A 27,146-nucleotide genomic window follows, 5' to 3' on the forward strand; every position below is an offset into this window, starting at 1 on the left:
TGGCCCCGAGCCGGAACATCTCTACGATGGTGGTGTCATCCAACGTTGCTGCCGCGGCCAGCTCACAGAACTCCCAGGTGTAATCAAAAAAGGGAAGATTCCGGAGGGCTAGGGCGGCAACATTTTCCACTAACTCCATTTTCGGTAACGGTCCGATCTTCTGTCACGGGTGCATGGTTGTAGTAAATATAGAAATGATAGGCAGGAGAACGAAACAGCATCAACTCACTTTTCCCATTTATTTTAACTCAAGGTCGGACAAATGCAAAAGGGAGAACTGAGGACTTTTATAAGAACGGGAACAATAGAGCAAACAACGTAATTCAACTCAGGTGGGGACAATGAATGATAATTAACAAATGAGAAACGGAACTAAACCAAATAAGGAGAACGGGGACTTCAGACAGGTAGACACGTGACACTCATAAAAAACGTTTCTGTGTATTTGACAAATACTGCATTTAATTCACTTTATCTGTGATAAGTTCAAACACTGTGAGAGCATCACTACCGGGAGCAGAAAGTGTCCGGCTTGACGTCTCCGGAGTCTCTCTTTGACTGCAATAAGGCAGCAAGTCAGCTGCCTAAATTTTCAGATGCAGCCTCAAAGTGAGCCATTTAACTGCTCAGGCTCTGAGTCCCGCCTTCAACAGTGCTCATTAATGAAAATAAATCCTGATTGGCTCACGACATTCCAACTCAACATGAACTTTCTATTGGTTAGATGTTTCAGTACTGTAAAAAAAAAAAAAAAAAAAAGCAGATATACAGTCTGGGTAAATAATTACAATGATAAAGTACAAGGGAAAACTAAATATCAAAAAAACTCACTCAATAATTCCAATCTTCAGGAACTTTCTCTGTATTTTGTTGACAAAGGTGTATCTGCCTCAGATGTAACAGTGTTCAGTAACATCAAAATGATCAAAATAACCCATTAAATAAAAAAAAAAAAAAAAAGAGTTTAACTGTTCCAAGAAGCCAAACATAAATAAATAGCCAGCATGACACTTCAGTTTTAACAGTCAAAGAGTTTGTGATATAATGTTATTTAAATATTTAATATCTGACAACTGTTTTTAGAATAGAAAATGTTAAACAACCAACAATATCCATGAATGAAAGCTGCTCAGTTTATCAAATTTTGTCATTTTATATATATTGATTATTGTGATTTGTAATTATCAATGTGATTTTTTTTTGTTGTTGTTGAAAAAAAATCAGCATTGTAGGCGTAAGATTGAGAATATTTATGCAAATTTTGAACAAATTAAATAAACTTAATGGTAACGCTTTAGAATAGGGAACACTTATTTAACTAATTAACTACGACTTTTCCCTCAATAAATTTCTAATTGGCTACTTATTAATAGTTAGTAAGGTAGTTGTTAAGTTTAGGTATTGGGTAGGATTAGGGATGTAGAATAAGGTCATGTAGAATAAGCCATTAATATGTGCTTAATTACTACTAATAAATGGCTAATATTATATTAATATGCATGCTAATTAGCAACTAGTTAAGAGACCTTAAAATAAAGTGTTACCAACTTAATAAACCTGCATTTCTTGATAGCTTTTCAATAAATGTATTTATTATAAGTATAAGAAAATGTATTATAAGTGGAAATGTTATTATCCTTAGACATAAACTTGAACATGGTAAAAAAAAAACCTTTGCAATAAATTCTACTTTATTTCTATATAGCTCCCTAATTTAATTTTCACCATGTTGTTCCACTCAATAACAGCTCATACTGAGAGAGAGAGAGAGAGAGAGAGAGAGAGAAAGAGAATATCTGACAGGTGCCAACAGCCAAAATTTATTACATATTGTACATGGTCTTTGTCCTAATTAAACTTTATCAAGTTTTACATTAAAAAAGTTATTACAAAAGATATTAAAATGTGTGCCTTTGTTACACTGAGAACCAAAAAGCAGCATTACATTGTAATGTAACCCTCAAATGGCAAGACAGATCCAGCCTTGAATGTGAAGTGAAAGTGATGTGACATGTGGCCAAGTATGGTGACCCATACTCGGAATTTGTGCTTTGCATTTAACCCATCCAAGTGCACACACACAGCAGTGAACACACACACCCGGAGTAGTGGGCAGTCACTGGGGAGCAGTTGGTGGTTCTGATCTTGCTCAAGGGTCTCACCTCAGTTGTGGTATTGAAGGTGGAAGAGAGCGCTGGTTATTCACTACCCCCACCTACAATCCCTGTCGGACCTGAGACTCGAACCTGTGACCTTTGGGTTACAAGTCCGACTTTCTAACCATTAGGCAGATGTGAAGGGTTAAATCTTACATACTTTTAAAAATTTTTAAATCTCTCTATAGTCCATTACAAGTGGTCAGACTCATGCTCGTCTTCACATTTTCTGTCAGTTGGACTGTAATGTCTTTTTCTGAACCTGAAAAAAAAAAAAAAAAAAATTACAGTTTACAACAAAACTGTGCAATATCGCTAAAATTATTTAAAATTGTATCACCACTCAATATTTGCATTATTTCTAATTTGGCAAGTAGATTATCTTCAGTTCTTCAGACCTGGCACATCAATGGAAATCAGTTACTGCAACAGTTCAAAAGACACTGCATAACGTCAACTTTATATCCAAGAAAAAAAAAAACCTTGGTCCTCTTTCTGTCAGTAGCGTTCGACATTATGTCCAATGACATTAGGGGTCTTACTTGGGAGCTCAGCTCCCTCTGAGTAGTACAATAAAGGAAAATGAGAATTAGTGAGTGGAATTTGCATGCTGAGCCACTCCCCTTGACATATGGAAATACAAGATTTCCCCACTCGTTCAGATTTTTGCTTCAGAGATGAACGATTGCCTGTGTTTGAGCGATCACGCTTCCATTCACCTCTAAAACAATAGAAGAAAAGCATAAACTCTCTTGCTGCTGGTGATTCTGATGGTGCATTAAGCAGTGTTTCACCAGAGTTTTGCACAGATAAGTGAAGCCATCTCACCCCCACCCCCACCCCTAACAAGGGCAGCAAGTGTCTTTTTAAAGATGCCCGTCTCAGAGACACTGTTGAGGACTTTGCCCAGCACTTCTCAGCAGTCCAAAAGCTGACAGAGGCCAAAACACATCCTGGCCCATCATGATGCCACCATGCCACTGAGGGCTGCATCCATCTACATCTGCTCTGCCGCAGCCAGATCTAAGACCTCAGCCTCAGCGTCAAGTCACTCACAGGAAGGACTACCACAGTAAATGCATTGTCCTGAGAGTGATGCACGAAGGTGGGAGTATGGGGGAATAATATATAACATTTAACGATAAATAACAATGTTGGGGAGATGACAATTATAGATGGCACCTCGATTATAATAATCTTAATTCAAAGGGAAAACAAGATAATTTCTCTTACCTCATTGCTAGATTTAAATATTACCAAAATTTTTATGCATTTTTCAGAAAACAAAACTTAATATCTTAAGTCACTTATGTATGTGATTTAAGAATGTTTAGATATTTGTACTAGAAAACAAAACAAAAAAATACTAAGAAAATCATTTTTGCAGTCAGATTGCAGTCATTTTGTCAGAGCTATTTAACAAGCAAATGTTCATGATTACAGACAAAACAACACCGATTCTGCTAATAATGTTCATATGGAGACAATTCACTTTGGACCCGAAGATCCCGTATAAAGAGTATTAATTTCCTTACTCAATCTAGCAAGTTTATGGGACTGTGGGTGATTTACTAAGAATATTTGCACAAAAGCCCACCCACATTAACCACATTTAACACCCACATTTTGTTTGCTGTAATTGTTCCAAATATAACCAAACTTTTAGTAAATCAGGGCCATTGCATAGAGTAATGCTAATGCTACAGCAAAACGGCAGAGGGTGCTGCTCTTACCCAGCTGTCTGCATGTGACTAATAGTCTCTGGTAATGGTGATCCAAAACTCTCTGGAAGCAGAATACTGAGTAACCCGGAGAGGACATTCAGACTGCCGGTTAAGATGTATGGCAAAGATCTGTAATAGCCTCCTGGAACAAAAAAAAAACAAAACACTTGTTTAAGAAAATATGATACTTGAAACATTATATTGTTTGATCTGTGTCGATAAGCATTGGTCACTGCATAGACTAATTTGATTTTTTTTAAAAAGCTTCTTGGTCTGAAAAGCATGAGAAACCATGGGAATTTCATAATTTACTGTTGAGACATAACATGACCAAACTAGTGCACAAATCAGGGATGGACTGAAACTAAAAAGACAGCTAATATTTTTATGGTCTTGTGTTTGAGATAATTTCTTATAACTACAGCTGACATTCAAAATATGAAGTGTTCCAATTTTACCTCTGCCACATTTTTTCTATGTCCAGGTAGAGAGGAACGTAAGTGAAAACTGTCCAACTCTCTCCTTGTTTACCATTTTGAATATCAGTTATGTTGATAACTATCTTCATTTTAAGCGGCTCATGTTGTTGTGAAATGTGCCGATTCAACATGTTAACTGCCACTGATGTGAGCCCAACGAGAGCTAATGTGTGGAACACACCAAACAAACTAGCCCTACAGATGCTTGCCGATGGCCGACAGCTTAGTGTGTCCCGGCCTCTAAAAGTCAATTGCCCCATTGCCAGTTTATCACATTCAGCTGGTTTTGTTGAGTGCCTCTTCTGAGTCTGTGTTTTTTTCTGTCAGTTCTGCATGTCTGTTTAGCTATTGGTCCTCGCCAGTTTGGTTTGCCTTTGTCACCGATGGAGTTTTGGTTCCTTGCTGCTTTCGCCTCTGGGTGGCTTAGTTGGGGACAATTATAATTTCCAGCAAAATCGTCGACTTGATTGCACAGATACTATTAGAACTGAACTGAGCTGGACGATGACATGACTGAATTCAGTGATGAACTGGTTTTAACTGAAAATTGAGTGTTTGCTATTGTCCTTTTGCATTATTGACACACTATTTTCATATTTGATACTGTAAAGCTGCTTTGACACAATTTGGATTGTTAAAAGCGCTATATAAATAAAGGTGACTTGACTTGTCTTAAGTGCTCTCTCCTCTGTTTTGCACAGTTTTGTTACTGCCTGCTGCTCCACTGGAACTCTCTGGCTGCTTCCCCACTGTGGTCCCAGATGCCCTCAGCCTTTTCCTCTGTACAGGACTGCTTTATTACTCATATCCCTATATATACACATACATACATACATATATATATATATATTAGTGCTGTCAATCGATTAAAAAAAAAACTATTTAACTTTTTATTTAATGATTAATCGCAGTTAATCCCACTGAACATTAAAGTTTTCAAAACATTGCAATAATTTCAAATTCATTCTTCAAATTAATGTAGAAATTAATATTTAATTTCTGACTATAGCTATTCAACATCACAAGAGCTATCAATTTTAACATTTATTAGACTACTTAAAATAACTTCTAATTTAAGTGAACTTAAATCTTCACATAAACCCATTATAATAAAATGTCATATTTAGTTATCTGTGCCCTTAGTTATCAAACACTAAATTCTAAATTAAATAGATGAATATTTAAAGCTACAAAAGTTATTGATTTCCTCGTTTTCCTTCTTTATTTTCAGGTGAAATAAACCTTCAGGTCTGGAATCTTTTACACAGTTCTGAAGCAAACAGCGGTGCTGGAATAATAGCTTATAATTCTTTTGAATACCTAGGTATTGTGCTGAAACATTCTGTTTATCATTATTTACAGGCCTCCAAAATACTCTCCAGCCTTTGTTGAAGAGTTCACAGAACTGTTATCAATGATTTTGTCAGAGTTTGACTGTTTTACTATTGCAGGGGATTTTAATATTCACATAGATAATGCAGAAATCAAAACTGCAAAAGAAATTATTACTGTTTTAAACACTTTTGATCTGATCCAGCATGTGCATGAACCCACACACAATCGTGGACACACTCTAGATTTACTCACCAGTAAAGGTCTAAATATTTCATCCATTGTTGTTAAGGATGTAGCACTATCTGATCACTTCTGTATTTTCTTTGATATATTGATTTCTGTTACCACTGATTTTAGATCTGTCTCTGTCAGAAAGAGATGCGTTAATGAGAACACCAGTGCGCTATTTATGAAGGCTATATCTTTAACACCAAGCATTTCTGCAGACTCTGTTGATCTTCTCCTGGATTCCTTTAACTCAAAAGTTAAGAATGTTATTGATGATATTGCTCCGACAAGGGTCTGCAAGAAGAATGGCAGACAAAAATCACCATGGGGAAAATCAACAGCAGTTCAGAGTATGAAAAGACAATGCAGAAAAGCTGAGCGGATGTGGCGGAAGACAAAACTTGAAATTCACTATAGCATCTATAAAGACAGCCTTTATGCTTTCAATGTGGAACTAGCCACAGCTAGACAGACCTTCTTCTCAAACCTTATAAACAGTAACTTAAACAACTCTCGCACTCTTTTTGCTACTGTGGAGAGACTGACAAACCCACCAAGTCAGATTCCCAGAGAAATGCTCTCCGACAGTAAATGCAATGAGTTTGCTTCCTTCTTTTCTGAGAAGATCAATAATATCAGAAAGGAGATTGGCATATCTACTTTTGCAGAGGTCACACAGATTCGACCGCAATTTCAAAAAGAAGTGACTATGTTTTTGAAGCAATTGATTGCAAAATTTTGAAAGAGATAGTACAGCACCTTAAATCATCAACCTGCTATCTTGACACACTTCCTACATCTTTTTTCAAAAGTGTGCTTAACTGTTTAGAAGCAGATCTCTTAGAAGTGGTGAACGCTTCACTTCTTTCTGGGACTTTTCCAAACTCCCTGAAAACTGCAGTTGTTAAGCCCCTTCTGAAAAAGCGCAATCTTGATAACACAATGTTGAACAAATATAGACCAATATCAAATCTTCCGTTCATAGGTAAGATTATTGAAAAGGTAGTTTTTAATCAGCTGAACAACTACTTAAACTTAAATGGATACCTGGACAATTTTCAATCTGGTTTCCGAGCACATCATAGCACAGAGACAGCACTCATTAAGATAATAAATGATATTCGCTTCAATTCTGATTGAGGCAAAATATCAGTTCTGGTACTACTAGATCTTAGTGCTGCGTTTGACACTGTTGATCATAACATACTTCTAGAGAGACTGGAAAACTGGATCAGGCTTTCTGGGATGGTACTCAAATGGTTCAGGTCATACTTAGAAGGGAGAGGTTATTATGTGAGTATAGGAAAGCATAAGTCTAAGTGGACGTCCATGACATGCGGAGTCCCACAAGGCTCAATTCTTGCACCTCTCTTGTTTAGCCTGTATATGCTCCCACTAAGTTAAATAATGAGAAATAACCAAATTGCCTATCACAGCTATGCTGATGATACGCAGATTTACCTAGCCTTATCTCCAAATGACTACAGCCCCATTGACTCCCTCTGCCAACACATTGATGAAATAAACTGTTGGATGTCCCAGAACTTTCTTCAGTTAAATAAGGAGAAAACTGAAGTCATTGCATTTGGAAACAAAGATGAAGTTATCAAGGTGAACGCATACCTTGACTCTAGGGGTCAATCAACTAAAAACCAAGTCAAAAATCTTGGGGTGTTTCTGGAGACAGACCTTAGTTTTAGTAGTCATGTCAAAGCAGTAACTAAATCAGCATACTATCATCTCAAAAACATTGCAAGAATTAGATGTTTTGTTTCCAGTCAAGACTTGGAGAAACTGGTTCATGTCTTTATTGCCAGCAGGGTGGATTATTGTAATGGTCTCCTCACTGGCCTTCCAAAGAAGACCATTAGACAGCTGCAGCTCATCCAGAACGCTGCTGCCAGGATTCTGACTAGAACCAGAAAATTTGAACATATTACACCAGTCCTCAGGTCCTTACACTGGCTTCCAGTTACATTTAGGATTGATTTTAAAGTACTTTTACTCGTTTATAAGTCTCTAAATGGCCTAGGACCTAAATACATTGGAGATATGCTCACTGAATATAAACCTAACAGACCACTCAGATCATTAGGATCGAGTCAGTTAGAAATACCAAGGGTTCACACAAAACAAGGGGAGTCTGCTTTTAGCTATTATGCCGCCCGCAGTTGGAACCAGCTTCCAGAAGAGATCAGATGTGCTAAAACATTAGCCACATTTAAATCCAGACTCAAAACTCATCTGTTTAGCTGTGCATTTGTTGAATGAGCACTGTGCTACGTCCGAACTGATTGCACTATGTATAATCACTTTCTATTCTTAAATGTTTTACATTCTTTTAAAATCAATTTTTAAATCACTTTGTTTTTGTTGATTTTTATTATTTTTAATTTCTTATTATTTTTAATGACTATTTCACTTCCTTTTATGTAAAGCACTTTGAATTACCATTGTGTATGAAATGTGCTATATAAATAAACTTGCCTTGCCTTGCCTATAAATGAAAAGGAAAGATCAGTTAAGTTTTTAAATGTGTCCCACAGACCTGATGTTATAGCAATGTTTTTCTCTTTCTACATCATTTGTATAGAAATGTAAATTTGACAACTAAATTGGTCCACAGATTGACCAGAAAAGGTTCCGATGCTCCCTATGGCCAGTCCATCCCTGGTACAAAATAAATCCCTGGAAACTGTGTGAATAAAATTTGACCAAGGTATGATGTAGATGAAAATTCCCAAAACTCGCTTCTGTGAATGTGATGCTGTGGGCCTTCCTGTTTACACATTTCAAGCTAAAGGATTTTTCAAATTCAGAATTCTTCCTTACTTGAGGAACTAGACAATGCAGTTCTAATGCAGAATTTTGGAGATTAGACAGACTGTACAGACTAGAGTTTAGTTACCCAAGTAGATGAAATATGGTGCTGATATGCTGCCGACTCTGGATGCCATTGAGCAGGCTCCTAAAGCGGTGTTCCTCAGTACAGTGGGGTAAAGCTCCGCGGTAGCAGGGTATATGATTGCGAACGCTGCAGACAGACCAAACTTTCCCAGCATCACCAGTGAAATGGCAACAGAACTCATATCTATAAATTAATAGAGACAAAACATTCCATCCAAAGTTGGGCAAAGTTAATTTTTGTTCGTCAAAAATCAAAAACATCATTATACAGACAAATCCTTATGATCACATTGTTGGACATGTCAGTTCATTGACAAGTTCATTAAGAAAACAAAGAAATGGTGAATCACGATCAAAAGTGAACAATTAAATCTGAATGAATCATTGGTTTTGAACAAATCCATCGCCAATAATTCAGTGAGCCATTCATACAGAGAGTCTAATTTTTTTTGTTTTCATTGTGAGTGTACACAAATAAAAGAAGACCTTTATACAGTGATTATTAATAAGACAATAAGTGTTTACAGTTGATTCTGCTGGTATAAGGAAACAGTTGAAATGTGCGCATTTTTGTGAAAAGTCAGGACATAGATTTGTATAATGACAAAAGTATGACAGGTATTACAAGGTGAAGGTGACTTTTCAGGACATTGACCCATGTCCCCACTTTTCAAAACGCTTATAAATCATACAGAGTGAGGTTTTTTTGGGGAAAGGGTTTTTGAAATGCACAGTCTACTGTAAGGCGTAGGTTTAGGTGTAGGATTGGTGTAGGGCAATAGCACATACAGTAAGTCTGAAAACCATTACGCCTATGGGATATCCCCACTTTTCACAAAAACGAACATGTGTGATCACGCCGGAGCGCGCGTGCGCACACACACAAAACACATCAGTTCCAGCATTGCTAACTTGACAGCACAGTTGGTACTTTATCAAAATAAAATAACGTTACAGTAAGCCAAACATCAGCGCGCGCGCCTCTGTGTCACCGTTGGAACGCGACTGAAATACAAAGCCTATCATTTACATAAATAATAGTTTAGCATTCAGATACGTTACATTGCAAATATGGAAATATTATGGAAAATTTGGATTTGTGCCAAATGAGAGAGGTAGGATACACAAGCACAAAGCTCCATTTCACAAACAGTTGAGTGCGCAAGCCTTTAAAGTATACTCCCTTGTCAGTCTATGTGAGAGACGCGTTCAGAATCAGCACACTGGTCACTGTCTAGGGGGCTTTGTTTTCAAGTGCGCAACTCATGGCATTCAGTGTTCTTCTGCTGGCGGTTATCAAGCAGCGTTGCATTACGGCGGGCGCCCCCTTCTGGATTGGGGGTGAATTGCCTGTATTCGTCGTAAGGCCTCATGCACCGAACCGAGACGCCTGTACCGTGACGGTTCGGGACGAATACATGTACCGTGCCACCCCTAATATATATACTGTATATATAAAAATAAAGCAAACAATATAAAAAAAAAAAAAAATCTCATTCAAAACCCAAAGTCTTTAATTCTATGGTGAATCAAAATATTTCTGTAAAGCTACTTTTTTGATACTTTTCTCATTTAACACAATAATGACTTCAAATGATCTTTTAGATTAATTTCTCAGCCCAAAACAATGCATGATTAATTTGTGATTAACCTGATTAATTAATTGGCAAATCGTAAAATTATTTCGATCATTTAGATTCAATATTTTAAACTCTAATATTTTAATATTATTAATTTTAATATATTTGTTATAACATTTTAATAAATGTTGCCATAGAAGACTGCAGTTAAAGAAACAACAATTTCTCACGTTGTGGAATGAGGTGTATGAAGAGAAGAACCAGCCCTCCTAATGACAGGGTGGAGGACAAGCTGAGGCGCCTTGGCCAGTGGCGGAGCATCAGCCAAGCCATGATGAGAGCAGGTACTTCCACAACTGCTGATAAGAAGCAGTTCAGGTGGATGTTTCCATGCATATTGGACGTGTTCAGAGACAAGGCACAGTATCCAATTGAAACAGCTGACCTAAAAGAAGAAAGAAGAGAGTGAGACGCAGGTTTAGTATATAGGCATTATGCAGAAATTATTGTTAACTTAAAAATATTATTGTTGCCCTTGGGTATTTGCTTCCTGAATTACTAAAAACAATAACCATCTCTTATCACAAGAAAAAATATTGTCTGTTACACTAAATATTCTTTTACAAATAAAAAACACATTCTGAGACCACATTAAAAATCTGGGATTCAAAATATAAACCTATTTGAACCCAGTAATAGAAAAGTTTCAGGAAAAAGGTTTTAACATTTTTAAACAATGAATTGTAATGATTTAACTTTCTACCTTATTTCTAATCAAAACTACAATGACATTAAAATGACTTTTTGGAGCATCTCATATCATGATGGTGAACATGAACACCAGAAGCTGATGTATGGAGACCACTGTATGTTAATGCTTGGATATTCATATGTTCAGTTCTACTAAATGAATATATGTCATATACTGTACATATATGTGCTGTAATGATGCACAAATCTGTATGGCTATACTATGAAGATATAATGGGCTACTTATATATGCAGTGATCCATGTCTTGAACTGGATCATTTCTAGCCAATATCTTGAGTACGTGGAGGTTCTCTCACCAGACCAGGAACAGCAGGACGGTTATATAGCGGATGTTAGTGGACTTCAGCAGGTCAAAGAGACTGTAGCTCTGCAACCTTCCAGCATTTTCCCTCGACTGTAGTGCACGTGTCACAACAAACATGTTTTATTACACAGCACGGGGAACTCCAAAAATCAAAACACTGCAGTGTAAGCAAAAACCATCTGATATCCACAGCTAAAAAAATATGTGTAGAAGTGATAGATTGGGAGAACCATTACACCCATAATATAAATGAGTTTTTCATAAAACTATAGCCTATATTGCACAAATCTGTGCTGATGAACAGACATGTAGTGCATTTGTGACATGCAGTAAAAATATTTTAGGCTCAGTGCCAAAACTCTACTTGTAGCTACATTTCTGCTACGCCATACAGCAGAGTAATTTATAACTGAAACTTGTTAACATCAATGCCTACATACTATATACGTCGCACATGTGCTGCAGGTGTGAGATGGATGAAACAAGCCTAAATAACGGGATGTTTTCATAGTGCATTAAACTCTTTTAAATATAAACATCAAGCAGATTTGGTAAATCTAGCGGTAAATCAATTTTAGACTGAATTTATTCATTAGAAAATAAGAAATGTTCAAGAGCTTTTGTCTCTAACAACCATGTGAGGAGCTAAATGAGACTATTCAAAGTAGTGTGTGTCAATTTGAGAAGTACAGACAGATGTGGATTTTACCAGAATTGGGGGGAAAATGACGTCAGGGGCCTCAACCCCATTCATCCAGGCAGCCTTTCTCAGAATGACCTCGGCCTCGTCCACTCTCCCCTGAGACACCAGCCATCGCGGAGACTCTGGAATAAACCTACCAACAACAACTATTCATAAATTATTCATTTCAGTGATGAAAATGAGCTGTTAAATGAAATAATTCAATATGAACAATGATATGATTTTCAATGCTGCGTCTAATAATACATTTCTTATGATGTTCCTCATTTGTAAGTCCCTAAATGAATGTTTCAGCTAAATGAATAACGTAAATATTGTCTCTTTATTTTACAGAAATAGTGGAGTTCAAAATAAAATTACTGGAAGAGAGGGGAGGAAAAGAAATGGCACAAACTCAAACCTGCATCACCAACATAGAGGCTTTTATGAGAATGCAAGCCATAGAATGCCAGAAAAAAAAAAAAAAAAAATTGGACCGTAGTAACCAATTTTGTCTTTGAAAGCACAATATCAAGCAATGCCAGAACAGAACATCTTTTGTGTTACGGGTGCTATGCTAATAAAGCGCACAACGAAGGAGTATTCCAAATAATAGTCCTTTTAATTATAATCCACAGAAGAAATAGATGAATTTCAGAAGCACGGTGTAGCACAACGCATAATACAAACGATAACTGGCAAATAAACTGGGGAGAACTCAGGACTTAAGAACACAGGAACTAATTGGATAATTAACAAAACAACAGGTGATAACGATGAACTTAACAAGACAGGCAAAAACTAGGTCAAAACAGAAACTTAAAACACAGACATGTGACATTTTGAATAGACAGGGCAACTGTGGGTCAAATTTGTTTTGAACATACCCAATGTCATTTACTTAATTTAAAACTTCTGTGCATTTCAAAGGTATTACAACACCCATGTCTTACTCAAATGCACATTTGTGTTAATATTCATTATAGATACATGACTGCCTAAAAATAGCTCTTCTCATGTCTGGTGTATTACTAAATAATATCTGGCCCAAACACCTACCACCAGAGGGGTACGTAGAAGAAGCCAGGGATGGTGAGGGCCAGCAGCAGCATTCTCCAGTCTCGCAAGAAGTAGGCAGCCAGTGGAAGCATCATGTACCCGATAGAAAAGAACAGACACACGCCAAGAGTGGAGAAGAGGTCACGAATGGAGGGGCTCAGTATTTCCATTCCTAGGGGAAGGGTTTTTTAATTATATTATAAGAATACTTTTAATGTAGATTCTGAGACAAAAAAAATGCATTTGGTATGCAATTTTTAAACATAACCTAAAAATGTGTTCGTATAATAAATGTGCTGGCATTCAACATGCTTGATTTTAATAATATTCTGTGTTTTTCTATGGAAGCTCATTTGTCACAGAATAGGAAAAATAAAAAAGGTAATTCTGACTTTTTATGTTACAATTCTGACTCTTTGTCTTTGCAATTCTGAGAAAATTGATACATAAATAAATAGAATTGCTAGATATAAACGCACAATTATGAGAAAAAGTCAGAATTGCGAGATAAAAAGTTATAATTACCTTTTTATTTTTATTCCATGTCAGAAAAAACAAACAAAAAAAAACACAAATTGTCAAATATAAACTGAGGGAAGAAAAAGTAAACTAGAATATAGCAAGCAAGAAAGTCAGAATTTTGAGATTAAGTCACAGTTACCTTTTTCATTTTTTTTTATCTCATGACAGAAACAAGCTTCAACAGTTTTTAATTAAACTGTTTATGACTGAAGCCAAAATACAATAGTGTATGAATTAGCTGTGATAATTCAGTGCTAATATGAAATACACACTAAAAATGAGAGCACATCAAAAATCTTTACCTAACACAAATGCTGCCACGTAGTTTGAGATTTGGCCCATTCCAACAATGAAAAACAACAAACAAAAAATCAACCAAGATGGGGAGAAGACTTGGATGAAGGTGAATACTGTCTGAATCCCCATGGTAACAAACAGCACTATTTTCCTGCCAAACCTAAAAATCAAGAAGAAACAAGTTTATTTCAAATAGACATCTAGAGTTGTGTGGGTGTGTGTATACACTGCTCAAAAAAAGTAAAGAGAACAATTCATCATCACAGTATACCACTAAGTCAGTGAAACGTCAGGGATATTGGTATGTCCAGTCAGGAAGCAGAAGTAATGAATCTGTTACATTTATATAGCGCTCTTCTAGTGACTCAAAGCACTTTACATGTGAGAGGGGATCTCCTCAAGCACCACCGGTGTGCAGCATCCACCTGGCAGTGATTGTGAATCTCTTTCTCCTGCTTTGGTGCAAATGAACGTGACACCAGGTGCACTGGAGAGGCACGAAAGGAATGGTTTAGCAGCTTATGGGCCACAGACGACCGCTCTCTCCTTATTGTTCCTGACTGATTTTAGGGTCTTTCTCACTGCTTGTAACACGAGGCGGAAGCTGCAGTCCATTCAGGTTGCCCAGGTAGTCCAGCTCCTCCAGATACGTGCCGTCACAGGGAGGTTTGTTGTGTCTCCCAGCACAGTCTCAAGAGCATGAGGAGATGCCAGGAGACAGGAACTGGACAGGGCTGTAGAAGGACAATAACCTATCAGCAGCACTGGTGTCTGCTCCTTTGTGTGAGGAGAAAGAGGAGCAACACGGACAGAGCCTATGAAGAGCTCCAGGAGGCGACTGGTGTGCATGTTTCTGACCAAACTGACTCCATGAGGGTGGCATGAGGCCCAATGTCTTGTAAAAGGTCCCCTTTAAAAATCATATTTCATAATCAAAATGACATTTAAACATTTTTTCCCATGGAAATATTTGCTTCATGTCTTACCTCATTTAGCATATGCGGTAATATACTGTACTCTATATCTATGAATATGCTAATTAGTCTCCGCCTCCACTCAATAACACCAGCTCAGAACGCCTTCACTTTCACTCAGTTAGCTAAGTAGTAAAAGCTACACAAAGGCAATCTTGGATAAATGGTTATCGGACAGTGAATCTGTAAGTGCATGAATTCAAATTCTGAATGGATTATAGTCTAGAAAGTTTGCAAAGACCACGTTTATCATCACTAAAAAGTTCATCTTAGTTCATCTCAATCTCATGAAATTTCCTTATAATTAAAAAAGTTCTACACTGCACACTGAATCTCTTATTTACATTGTGTCTACACTTCATTATAATGAGAGGATTTACGATCTCGCAGAACTCAGAACTGAACAAAAACTCTTAGTCAGAATCCTCTTACCGCACTCAAACAAATCTGATTGGACAAAGCAACAGATATGCCTGTGATTGGCTACATTGCTCAATGCTGCAAAAAAACAAGTAAATCAAAACCTTTGAGCAGATATGAAAAGTCTTGCTCCACACACGGATGGGATTGTTTGAATTTGTTTTAAAGTCAGCTCTATGTCTATGGATTACTCAGTGCTCAGGAATTATTTTCTTTGGAAGGTAAAAAAAATACAAACTAATTGGCCCATTTTTTTTTATACTTGTTTATTAAACAGCTGAATAAAAGCAATATTACTCTCACAATCATACTGTAATATTGAACATCAGCATCCCTGAAGGTAAGGGACAAACAGAACAACCACCATCTTGCTCATGTCATACTGCCCAGTGATTAGGGCTACAACAAACAATTACTTTGATAATCAGTTAATCTAATGATTATTAGAGTGATTAATAAACTCATTGTCAAATATTTCACAGATTAATCAGTAGGCTTTAATCAATTAATCAGCTTTCGCAATTAGTTAAAATATTGAGTTATAGTACAATCAGAAAGTATTCAGACCCCCTTCATGTAGATAACTGATGTACAATTCAGTTAATTGGGATTTGGTCAAGATGTGTTTAAGGAAGCTATGTTCATATATGTTCCTTCCTGTGTTGGAGTTCCCCCCTGCTGGTGTAATAAGGGACTTGGCAAGTAATGCAGATGATTGAGTGATGCGAGCTACATAAGAGCTAATAAACATGTTGTTCTCCAAGATACCAAAGTCTCGGTCTCCATAATGAACTACACTTCACTTTTCTCAATTTTGTTATGTTGCAGCCTGATACTACATTTGTTTAAATAATTTTTTTTCTCATTAATCTACACTCCGTACCTCATAATGACAAAGTGAAAACAGAATTTTAGAAATGTCTGTAAATTTATTTTTAAAAACCCCCTGAAATATCACATTTACATAAGTATTCAGACCCTTTACTCAGTACTTAGTTGAAGCACCTCTGACAGCAATTACAGCCTCGAGTCTTTTTGGGTATGACACAACAAGCTTTGCACACCTGGATTGGGGGATTTTCTGCCATTCTTAGGTTAGGTTGGGTGGGGACCGTCGGTGGACAGCCATTTTCAGGTCTCTCCAGAGATGTTCGATAGGGATCAAGTCAGGGCTCTGGCTGGGTCACTCTAGGACAGGGGTCTCCAGCCTTATTTCATTCGGGAACTACTTTTTAAAAAGTAAAGCGGCTGAGAGCTACCAGTGTTATAGAATACTTAAATATCAATCCAAACTGTTATACACAGCATTGTTAAAATGTGCTGGAAATATTAAAAAAGTACTGATACACACACTGAAATGATTTTACCAAGTTTCATGACAAAAGCCAAGAAATAAAATTAGCAGCACTATGCACTTATTGTTTGCATAAGCAGTGAAATAAAAACATAAAAAAAGAAATTATGGCTGGATTTTAAACTAACAAAAAAATATTCATAACATGTTACTACTGACATGTACTACATGTTCAAATAAAGTTGACTTTATATAACTTTATGAAACTATAACATTTCAGCCTTAACATTATTTATTTATTTTCAATAAAAAGGGTGGGTCAGAATGATCAATTAAAAAAAAATCTGCTCCATAAACAGTTCTACATAAGCTAATGTGAATTCTAAGAATCTCAACACTCCTGATAACAAGGGAGCCTATTTTCCATCGACCGGTTAAGATTTACAACAAAAATTTGGTCTGATTTTTGCATTGGTCTGAACAAAAATATGGCAGACTGAATGAATTTGTAAATCCACAGTTTGACAGCAGATGAGCAGCAGAACAGAGCCGTTTCCATGGTAACCTCTGTAAATAAAGCAGCGCTGCGCTTCTGAACACAGCTTTATTACACAGAGGGAAGATGGAAAGCAAATGCCAGTGAAAAGTTTCTGAAGACAGTCAGTTTCCTATTATGCATTCATACAATAATTAAATCATGCATTCTTTCCCTCAGCACTCTGCCTTCAGTCATGTTTTCACACAAAACGAAACTACTCTACATGTTGCGTCTGCGTGAGACTCTTATAATAATAACTTTGATTAAAGCGGAGCAGTATTTACTGTGAGTTTTTCAAATCGCGATAATCAAATACGGGTTTAATGATAATTAAAATATGAAACAGGATAATTAAAATAACCTCATGGCTGATATGTCCGTCTTGGCGAGCTACCTCCAATCAGGCCATGAGCTACTGGTAGCTCGCGAGCGATGTGTTGGAGACCCCTGCTCTAGGACATTCACAGTGTTGGCCCTAAGCCACTCCTGCGTTGCCTTGGCTGTGTGCTTAGGGTCACTGTCATGTTGGAAGGTAAACCCTCGGCCCAGTCTGAGGTCCTGAGCGCTGTGGAACAGGTTTTCATTGAGGATTTCTCTGTACTTTGCTCCATTCAGCTTTCCCTCGAACCAGTCCCTGCCGCTGAAAAACAGCTCCACAGCATGAGGCTGCTACCAGCACACTTTACTTTTGGGATGGTACTCTGCAGGTGATGAGCAGAGCTAGTTTCCTTCAAACATGATGTTTGGAATTGAGGTTCATCAGACCAGAGAATCTTGTTTCTCAGAGTCTGGGGGTCCTTTATGTGCTGTTTTGCAAATTCCAAGTGTTTTCATGCGTCTTCACTGAGGAGAGGATTGAGTTTGGCCACAAAGCCCAGATCCGTGGAGTGTTGCAGTGATGTTTGTCCTTCTGTAGGTTTCTCTCATCTGCATATATGATCATGGAGCTCAACTAGAGAGTGACCATCAGGTTCTTGGTCACCAGTCTAGACAAGTCCCTTCTTCATCAGTTGCTCAGTTTGGCTGGGCGACCAGCTCTTGGAAGAGTCTTGGTTGTGCCAAACTTCTTACATTTGAGAATTATGGAAGCGACTGTGCTCTCTGTAGCCTTCCCCAGATCTGTGCCTCGATACAATCCTGTCTCTCTGAGCTCTGCAGGCAGTTCCTTTGACCTCATGGCTTGGTTTTCACTCTGATATGCATTGTCAGCTGTGAGGCATTTCATAGAGGTGTGTGGCTTTCCAAATCATGTCCAATCAATTTAATTTACCACAGGTGGACTCCAATAAAGGTGTAGAAACATCTCAGCAATGATCAAGAGAAATTGGAGGCACCTGAGCTAAATTTCAAGTGTTGTTGCAAAGCGTTAGGGATTTTTATTTTTAATAAATTTACAGGCATTTCTAAAATTCTGTTTTCAATTTGTTATGATGATGTACGGAGTGTAGATTAATGAGAGAAAAAAATAATTTAAACAATTCTAGTATAAGGCTGCAACATAACAAAACTGAAAAAGGTGAAGGGTGTCTGAATACTTTCTGAGTGTACTATAACTGTATATATTAGGGGTGGCACGGTACACAGATGTCACGGTTCGGTACATACCTCAGTTCGGGGGTCACGGTTCGATACGATTTCGGTACAACAGGGGGAAAAAAAGAAATCTATTATGCTCAGTTTCTTTTCATTTATTTTTAACAGACAGTAGTGCAAATTAAAAAAAATTCCATCTAGATGTGAAAATACTAAATATTATTACGTTATATATATAAAATCTGTTTTGTTTTCATTGCGAGTGTACACAAATAAAAGCAGACCTATATACAGTGATTATTAATAAGACAATAAGTGTTTAAAGTTGATTCTGCTTGTATAAGGAAACAGTTGAAGTGATCGCACACACACACACACACACACAAAACACATCAGTTCCAGCATTGCTAACTTGACAGCGCAGTTGGTACTTTATCAAAATAAAATACCGTGAACCAAACATCAGCGCCCTCCTCTGTGTCACCGTTGGAACGTGACTGAAGTACAAAGCCTATAATTTACATAATAAATAATAGTTTAGCATTCAGATACGTTACATCGCAAATATGGAAATATGGAATATTTGGATTTGTGGCGAATGAAAGAGGTAGGATACACGAGCACGAAGCCCCATTTCGCAAACAGTTGAGTGCGCAAGACTTTAAAGTATACTACTTTGTCAGTCTATGTGAGAGATGCGTTCAGAATCAGCTTTGTTTTCAAGTGCGTAACTCATGGCATTCGCTGTTCTTCTGCTGGCGGTTATCAAACAGCGCTGCATTTCTGTGGGCGCCCCCTTCTGGATTGGGAGTGAATTGCCTGTATTCGTCGTAAGTCCTCATGCACCGAACCGAGATGCCCGTACCGTGACAGTTCGGGACGAATACATGTACCATGCCACCCCTAATATATATGTATATTCGTTGGCACTCTGACATACTACCGGTGTCCCAATGCAATCCTTCAAAGGCCGCATTCGAAGACTGATTGAATCACCATGGCTGACCCAGTTCAAAGACTCCTTCAAATGTGGTCTCAAAATAAATCCTTCCTTTCTTGGACAAAGAAGGATACAACAACTCGATCGTTCACAACCCAGACTATCCTGAGATTCACTGCACGCTGAGGACAACAAGAGTTTTTGAGAGAAAATGCTGGACTACAGTAAGTATTGGGTTTCAAATTCTATGCCCTTTGAAAGATGCACCCTTTGAATTTGGACACAGTATTCAGCTGGATTGCTGCAGGGCTGAATTATAGTCTTGCACTACAGCACGTTATATGTTACGTTTTTAATCTCATTACATCATATGAGATTAAACTACTATTACACGACAAAAATATATATTTTTTTATTATCAGTTTTGTTGATTAATGTCAACTGTTTGTTTCAGCTCTACCAGTGATATAAAAACACAGTCAGCATGTAATTATAATATTTATGTGTGGGGAAAAATTTTGATGTTTTTAACCTGTCAGACATCTGTCCAGAGATCACAGAGCCAGTCAAAACACCACAGAAGAAGAGTGAGGAGGTCAGCGGAGCCCTCCAGTCATCTGAACACACCAGATCCCACTGTGATTGAACAAACAATGCACATTTAAAATGATTATATTCATTTACAGAAGGAAAATTAATTTTAAACTAAGTTGCTAAAAGTTACACATCTAATTCCCTAAATAGAGTAGTTTAAATTTTTTGGCTCTTCTGTTCCTAATTAAATACAGATGAAATTAAGACAATTTCTTATATGAGGAATTTGTCAAAATTTGTCAAGGAATTTGAATTCCAGTTATGCAAATGTTATTTATCTTTTTTTTTTCTTCTTCTTTTTGTGACAGTCAGTCTCTCCAGGATTTCACAAGTTTTTTTCACAATCAAATTGACTGATTTTGTAGTGGTGATTTCCAGATTTTTTTTTTTTTTTTTTTTTTAATTCTAGAGATTTTTAAAAAATACAATAGAGATACCTGTATCTCAGACATTGTTACCTGCTTGTGTTGTGTTAAAATATTTTTTTCCTCTCACGATAATAAGCTGTAATGTTCCACAGACGTGTGCAGTGTAAATTATCCAAGCATTAATGGCAAGGCCCCTTATTCTTTAGAACAGCCATGTATGAGGTGTTTCTTGGAGGTTATAGTACATTAAAGAATGATCATGTGACTTAAAAAAAAAATCCATTGCAGTTTTGCAAATTAGTCCTTTACTAAATTGCCTGAAAAACCACCTCATCCAAGCGTTAAAACTTTTTCGTCATATAAGGAAGTTTTTGCCAAATGTGTTTCCATTGGGTGTATTTTAAATTCGCAATTTCAGTTTGCACAATTTGAAGGGTAATGGAAAAGCGGTTACTGATTGTCACGAATCCGGTCTATGAACTTCCGTTCACTCACCACCAGAGGTCACTCGCTCACCACATTGACTCTCACAGCACACATCACACTGGACTCAGTTTCCCATCATCCATTGCACTGATTGCACACACAGCTGATTGCACTGATCACACTGCTGATTGCACTGATCACACACCCTACTTAAGCCATAGACTTTCTCTCCCTCACTGCTGAGTATTGTATAGCGTTTATCACTCTCCCAGCAATAGCTACTCTACGGAGCCCAGTTTATTGACTTAGTCTTGCCTTGCCTGTTTTCCCGTGTTCTGTTTCTAGCCCGTGTTCCCTGGATTAACCCTTGCCTTGCCGATTGGACACTGTTTGCACCTCTCTTGGATTCTAGCTTGTGTACCTTATAACCATCCCAGTTACTTTGCACTGGTTGAGCTACAAGAAAAAAAGGGGGGGTCATCGTATTTACAATAATTAGAAATAGTCTGATGTTCTACCAAAAAATAAACTCATACACACAAAAATGGTGTTTCTTTCAGCATGTTTTCAAACAATACACTTAGTGAAATACAAACCCCAAATACTGTAAGTCTTTATACAAATATATACAGACAATTCAATAAATCTGACCCGCATATAAGTTCCTGTGTGTGTGTGTGTCTGTGAGAGGAGTCAAAATGGTCAGCCCAGTCCACTGGAGGTTGAAACCATAAACAGTTCATAAAGTAATGAAAACCAGTCCTATCTGTAGACGAATAGAATTATGAGGGCTGATGATGATGTCCTAAACTTGGATGACTGGTCAGCATGAAGACTTCATTCCATATGCACTTGAGGAGTTACTTCAGCAATTTAGTAGTGCAAGAGCTACAGCATAAATAAACCTCTACAAGAGAAAACATCAAATAAACTAAGCAAGCTCCATTTAAGTTCACCGAAACAATGGATACAATCAGTAACTTACGTTTGAGCAGGAAACACAAAGGTTTCTCAAACAGGATTAGGAAGTAGGTCACAGGTAACCATGAGGCAGCTTCAAACAGAACCTAACACTTACTCTACTACTTCCTGTTTTTATTCAATACAGGGGGAACTACATGTGTCCCCCTAGTGGCCAGTATGAACATTACTGTGACAGACAGTGACTGTTACAACCTGGATTATCTCTCTGCCTTGCCCCATTGGATACTGTTCGCCGATCGTCGACCCACGCTTGTCCTAGGATTACTCTTTGTCTTGTCCCTGCCATACCTGTTTGCCATTGTTTCGACCCTGCCTGTATTTATGACCATGCCTTTAAATAAAAGCTTGCACATGGATCCGCACGTCTCATGTCTCGTCATCCCTGTTACAGAATACTCGGACTTACGAGGATCCAGCAGCTTTTCTGATGAACATTGGCCAGGTATGAACATTGCAAGACTGTTATTAGCCCTCGAGCAGGGTACGCGATCGCTCGAGGACTATGTACAAGAGTATTTGTCCATTGCCAATTACTCATTTACCAGACTGTTTACTGATAGAGTTTTTTTGCGAAGGCATTAATCAACCGCTGATGTATAAGCTTAGACGCGAGGGTCCGCGTTCATCACTCTGTCAGTTCATGGACTATGCTTTGTTGTGTGTTGGCTCTCCATTCACGGTGTGTGTCACGGATGAGGAATGCGACACCGCAGCTATGACTGAAATGGCAGCAACACCAGAGTCCGTTCACAAAATGGCGGCCACAACAACACCCCGTCATGTCATTGCTGCTATTCATGAGCCAAGTCAAGTCACAGTCAATCTACATGAATCAAGTCAATTCACAGTTGATGTTAAAGAGTCAAACCAAGTCACAGCTGATCTTCACTTCGCAGCTGATCTTCACGAGTCAAGCCACGTCACAGCTGATCTTCACGTCACAACTGATCTTCACGAGTCAAGCCAAGTCGCAGCTGATCTTCATGAGCTAAGTCAAGTCACAGTTGGTCGTCATGAATCGAGTCACGTCTCCGCTGACACACCCAGATAATCAAGGTCAGTCTTCCACTATCCCAGTTTGATGTCTAGTTTGAGGGATGTACCGCTGGTGTCTGCACGCATGGCTGGTATCCCCAAACCAGCTTACTGTAACCCTCCTGTTCTTGTGCATATTCCCCTGTCCGAAGCACTTCCCCTGATGGGAATCGCTTTGTTGCGTTTGGGCTGCGTACACCACCGCAGAACTGCCAGAGGTGGCGGCCCACGCTGCAGAACCTCCAGAAGCGGCGGGGCTCGTCTCGGCCCCTTGTATGGTGGCGGCACCTAGTAATGAACTCTCCCTGTGTCCTGAGGGGGCTCTGTTACGAATCCGGTCTATGAACTTCCGTTCACTCACCACCAGAGGTCACTCACTCACCACATTGACTCTCACAGCACACATCACACTGGACTCAATTTCCCATCATCCATTGCACACACAGCTGATTGCACTGATCACACACCCTACTTAAGCCATGGACTTTCTCTCCCTCACTGCCGAGTATTGTATAGCGTTTATAACTCTCCCAGCGATAGCTACTCTACGGAGCCCAGTTTATTGACTTAGTCTTGCCTTGCCTGTTTTCCGGTGTTCTGCTTCTAGCCTATGTTCCCTGGATTAACCCTTGCCTTGCCGTTTGGACACTGTTTGCACCGCTCTTGGATTCTAGCTCGTGTACTTGGATTATCTCTCTGCCTTGCCCCATTGGATACTGATCGTCGACCCACGCTTGTCCTAGGATTGCTCTGTCTTGTCCCTGCCATACTTGTTTGCCATAGTTTTGACCCTGCCTGTATTTATGACAATGCCTTTAAATAAAAGCTTGCACATGGATCCGCACGTCTCACGTCTCGTCAGCCCAGTTACACTGATATCACATGCACAATATCTGTATCATTGTGAAAATAATGCATTGCAACTTTAATAAGGATAATTCAGTTAGATTATTACAATTTAGTTTTTTGAGAGACCTTATTTATTAATTTTATTTTTTTCTTGCAGTGAAATGGCGAATTATGCAGGATCGCAAAAAATAGCAACAGTTTGTTGACTTTGGTTTGGATTGAATCGTGAATAACTGGAGGAACTGCACAATGGTTTCGCATGTTGATTTGATTTTTTTTTTTTTTTTTTTTATACGGGCATGAAATCAGAATTAACCCCATTTATATCCTTAATGGGTCATTTCGTTTAAATTCAACCAGAGGTCCCCGGTTCAGATTTTAGATTTTGTTAATATTTTTTTCTGAAGAAAGATATACAGTTGCGTATTGCAATTATTTGTTCTTTAGACTCTCCTCTTTAAAGGGGACATCAGATGCTCGTTTTCTACAAGTTAATATGATTCTTTAGTGTCTTCATGAAAAGTCTATAACGTACTTAGTTAACATAATTTCTCAATTGTAGTGTAAAACAACAGCCTTTTTACCCTGTCAAAAACAGCTCTGTTCACAGCAAGCTGTTTCAGGGCATGTTCTTTTAAATGCTAATGAGCTCTGCTGACCCCGCCCCTCTCTTCCGTGGGGTGATGAGCCGTTCTTATGAGACCGTTAACTTTATGTGCATTAAGCCACGGAACTTGCTAACTAGCACATTATTTGGAAAAAGCGAATTGCAAAGATTCATAAAAAAAAAAAAAACTTATACTCACTTCTTCTGTAGGTGAAGCTTGATCTTGAATGATTTGCGTGAACATAGATGCATTTAGGTAGATCGGGGGCACATTTCCTTCAAAAACAAATGTAATCCACTGCGTCTTTGGGAGTAAATGATGACTGCTATGTTCATTATTACATCCAACAACAAAAAAACTCAATTGCTTAGGAGACATTCTTGTCTACACCTGCTCCGGTGGCAAAACAATAGCGGACTATTGACAGCTCACTCAGGGTGATAAACTGTGATAAAACACCAGTCTCGATCAATAATCATAGTAGGGACCTCGGCCTGTGTGACGTACATCAAACCAGAATCTGTGAACGGCTTGATCTGAGAAAAGGGTTATTTTGGGGGATTTAAAAAAAAAGCACTGGGTGGATTTTTATCATTATAGGGTGGTTGTGTACACACACTGCCAACACACATTTATGTTCAAACATCATGTAAAAGTGACTTTTGCATCTGATTTATAAGGGAAAAAAGTATCTCATTTTTGCAAAGTGACCCATATTTGGTTTTTGACCACTAAAAATGTGTACAATTGAATGATTTACTCCTGAAGACAATATCTAAAAGAGCATCAAGATATATTTAATACTTTTTGAGTTACAGGCCTGCAAACTTTGGAAAAAAAGGAAAGTGCTCTTTCCCTATTTTTGAACGGTCACCACTGGCATATAATGCAATAAAGATCACTAAAGTCAACAGATTTTACTAACACCTCTACCAATCTCTGAGTAAAAATAACATTATGATGCTGCCATCTTTCAGAAGTCATTTTAACCCCCTGTAATTTGGCTCTGAGTCTCAGGTGAATATTGCCATTTTGACCCCCTCTACAAAATAGTGGATTACTCAGTAAATATTCATCCATGACATTTAATATTTTGGCTTTCATCACTATACGTTTATCTTCAGAAAAAAAAAGAGCAAAATCAAAAATAAGCTGGGGAATTTTCTGAAATTTGGCTGAATTGACACAGATTGACCCTAATGCATATTACTGGTCTTTATTGTGAGGGATTTCCATATCCATGCAAATATTTTGGACCTCATAATCTTGAAATAAAATGTAATAATTTACTTTTCCTGTGATATGAATCACTTCTCTCTGCAGAGATGCAAATCTGCAAATCTGTGCTGTAGTCACAATGTATTTCAATCCAAATTTACTTTTTAAAATTTACCACTGTTTTTCCTCCTCAATAAGCCGCTTCATGTCACAATATGGAAGGTGAACTGCATTAGAAAACTCTTTGGAAATTCATTTCCGTATTCATACAAAAGTGCCATATACTGATTAACAAGTAAACACATAATATATAATGAAGTATTTTTTCAATACAAGAGTATTGCTCATAAATGTCAGGTTGGAGCTAGCAGTCACATTGATATTGATTATAATTAAATATGTATTTTCATTTGTTCTATATATATATATATATATATATATATATATATATATATATATATTGTTTTGTTCAATGATTGTCGTATTGTTTAAATATTTCTGTAAAATCCGTATCCTATAACGGATTTTAAAGGCATGCATTTGAATAAATAAGCAGGTACCCGTTGTGACAACATGCCCCGCAGCAGGGTCAACGTGGTTTCACTGACCTGTAGACTATATTTTTCCAGGACAATAACAGTGGAAATATTCAATCGTTTTTGTAGTCAACACCTGAAGGCATGCGTCTACAGAAACTGACTTTCAAAAAACATTCCTGGACAAATATTGACCGGAAAAACATCTCCCTTACTACATCCGAATCCGAACTTCCGCTTCGCGCAGAATATAAAAGCATAGACGGACTGTCTGAAAGAAACCTACCTCTGAAACAATCGTGGAGATGTATGTCCCATTATCATACTCCCAGCCGTCCACGCAGCCTTCTCGGGGAATAGCCGAGACATTCACATCCACCCACGGGAGCAAACCTCGGTCCGAATAGCTTTTCACGATGTCCATTCGGTGTCTTGAACACTTGCTGAGTCGAGAATCTTCGTTCTCATCCTCCTCATCCAGAGGAATAGACGCGTTTCTCCATTCAGCCGTGATGTTCAGAGCTGCGGGAATGAGACAGCGATGAGCGGGTGTATCGCCAATGAAAACCATGGATAAACCCGTGAAGCCATTCGGAATAATGCTCAAACACAAAAGAATAAACACCGTCCTTTGAAAAGGTCCCCAGTCTCCCAGGAACGCGGTGTTTTCATCGTAGTCTGGGAAGTTCATGGCAGTCGCAGCACTCGTGCGATAAAAGCTTGAGAGTAAAGTGCGCTTAGAGTGTCTCAAGTCCGCCTTTTAGACACAGATGGGAGGAGGCAA

The 27,146-nt window shown here is 38.1% G+C and overlaps 1 protein-coding gene across 1 annotated transcript; it reads right to left on the reverse strand.

The window, feature by feature from the left end:
* Positions 1 to 225: 225 nt before the first annotated feature.
* On the reverse strand, positions 226 to 27,146 carry LOC131529472 (organic cation/carnitine transporter 2-like). Its single transcript, XM_058759244.1, has 10 exons — positions 26,649 to 27,146; positions 20,277 to 20,380; positions 14,051 to 14,205; positions 13,227 to 13,398; positions 12,195 to 12,321; positions 11,478 to 11,575; positions 10,640 to 10,854; positions 8,831 to 9,013; positions 3,890 to 4,022; positions 226 to 2,418 (listed from the first exon to the last, which is right to left on the reverse strand). Exons 1-10 carry the CDS (start codon positions 27,051 to 27,053, stop codon positions 2,349 to 2,351), a joined length of 1,662 nt encoding a protein of 553 aa, XP_058615227.1. The 5' UTR covers positions 27,054 to 27,146; the 3' UTR covers positions 226 to 2,348.

The sequence above is a fragment of the Onychostoma macrolepis genome, chromosome 21, assembly GCF_012432095.1.
Source record: "Onychostoma macrolepis isolate SWU-2019 chromosome 21, ASM1243209v1, whole genome shotgun sequence".
NCBI lineage: Eukaryota > Metazoa > Chordata > Actinopteri > Cypriniformes > Cyprinidae > Onychostoma > Onychostoma macrolepis.

What these genes read in the sequence shown, in the direction of transcription:
- LOC131529472 (XM_058759244.1), bottom strand. Translation starts at nt 27,053, where the DNA reads ATGAACTTCCCAGACTACGATGAAAACACCGCGTTCCTGGGAGACTGG. An exon ending in TCTCCACGATTGTTTCAGAG is followed by an intron (nt 20,381 to 26,648) that starts GTAGGTTTCTTT and finishes GTTCAATCACAG; the next exon opens with TGGGATCTGGTGTGTTCAGA. An exon ending in TCATTTTCCCCCCAATTCTG is followed by an intron (nt 11,576 to 12,194) that starts GTAAAATCCACA and finishes CGTGCACTACAG; the next exon opens with TCGAGGGAAAATGCTGGAAG.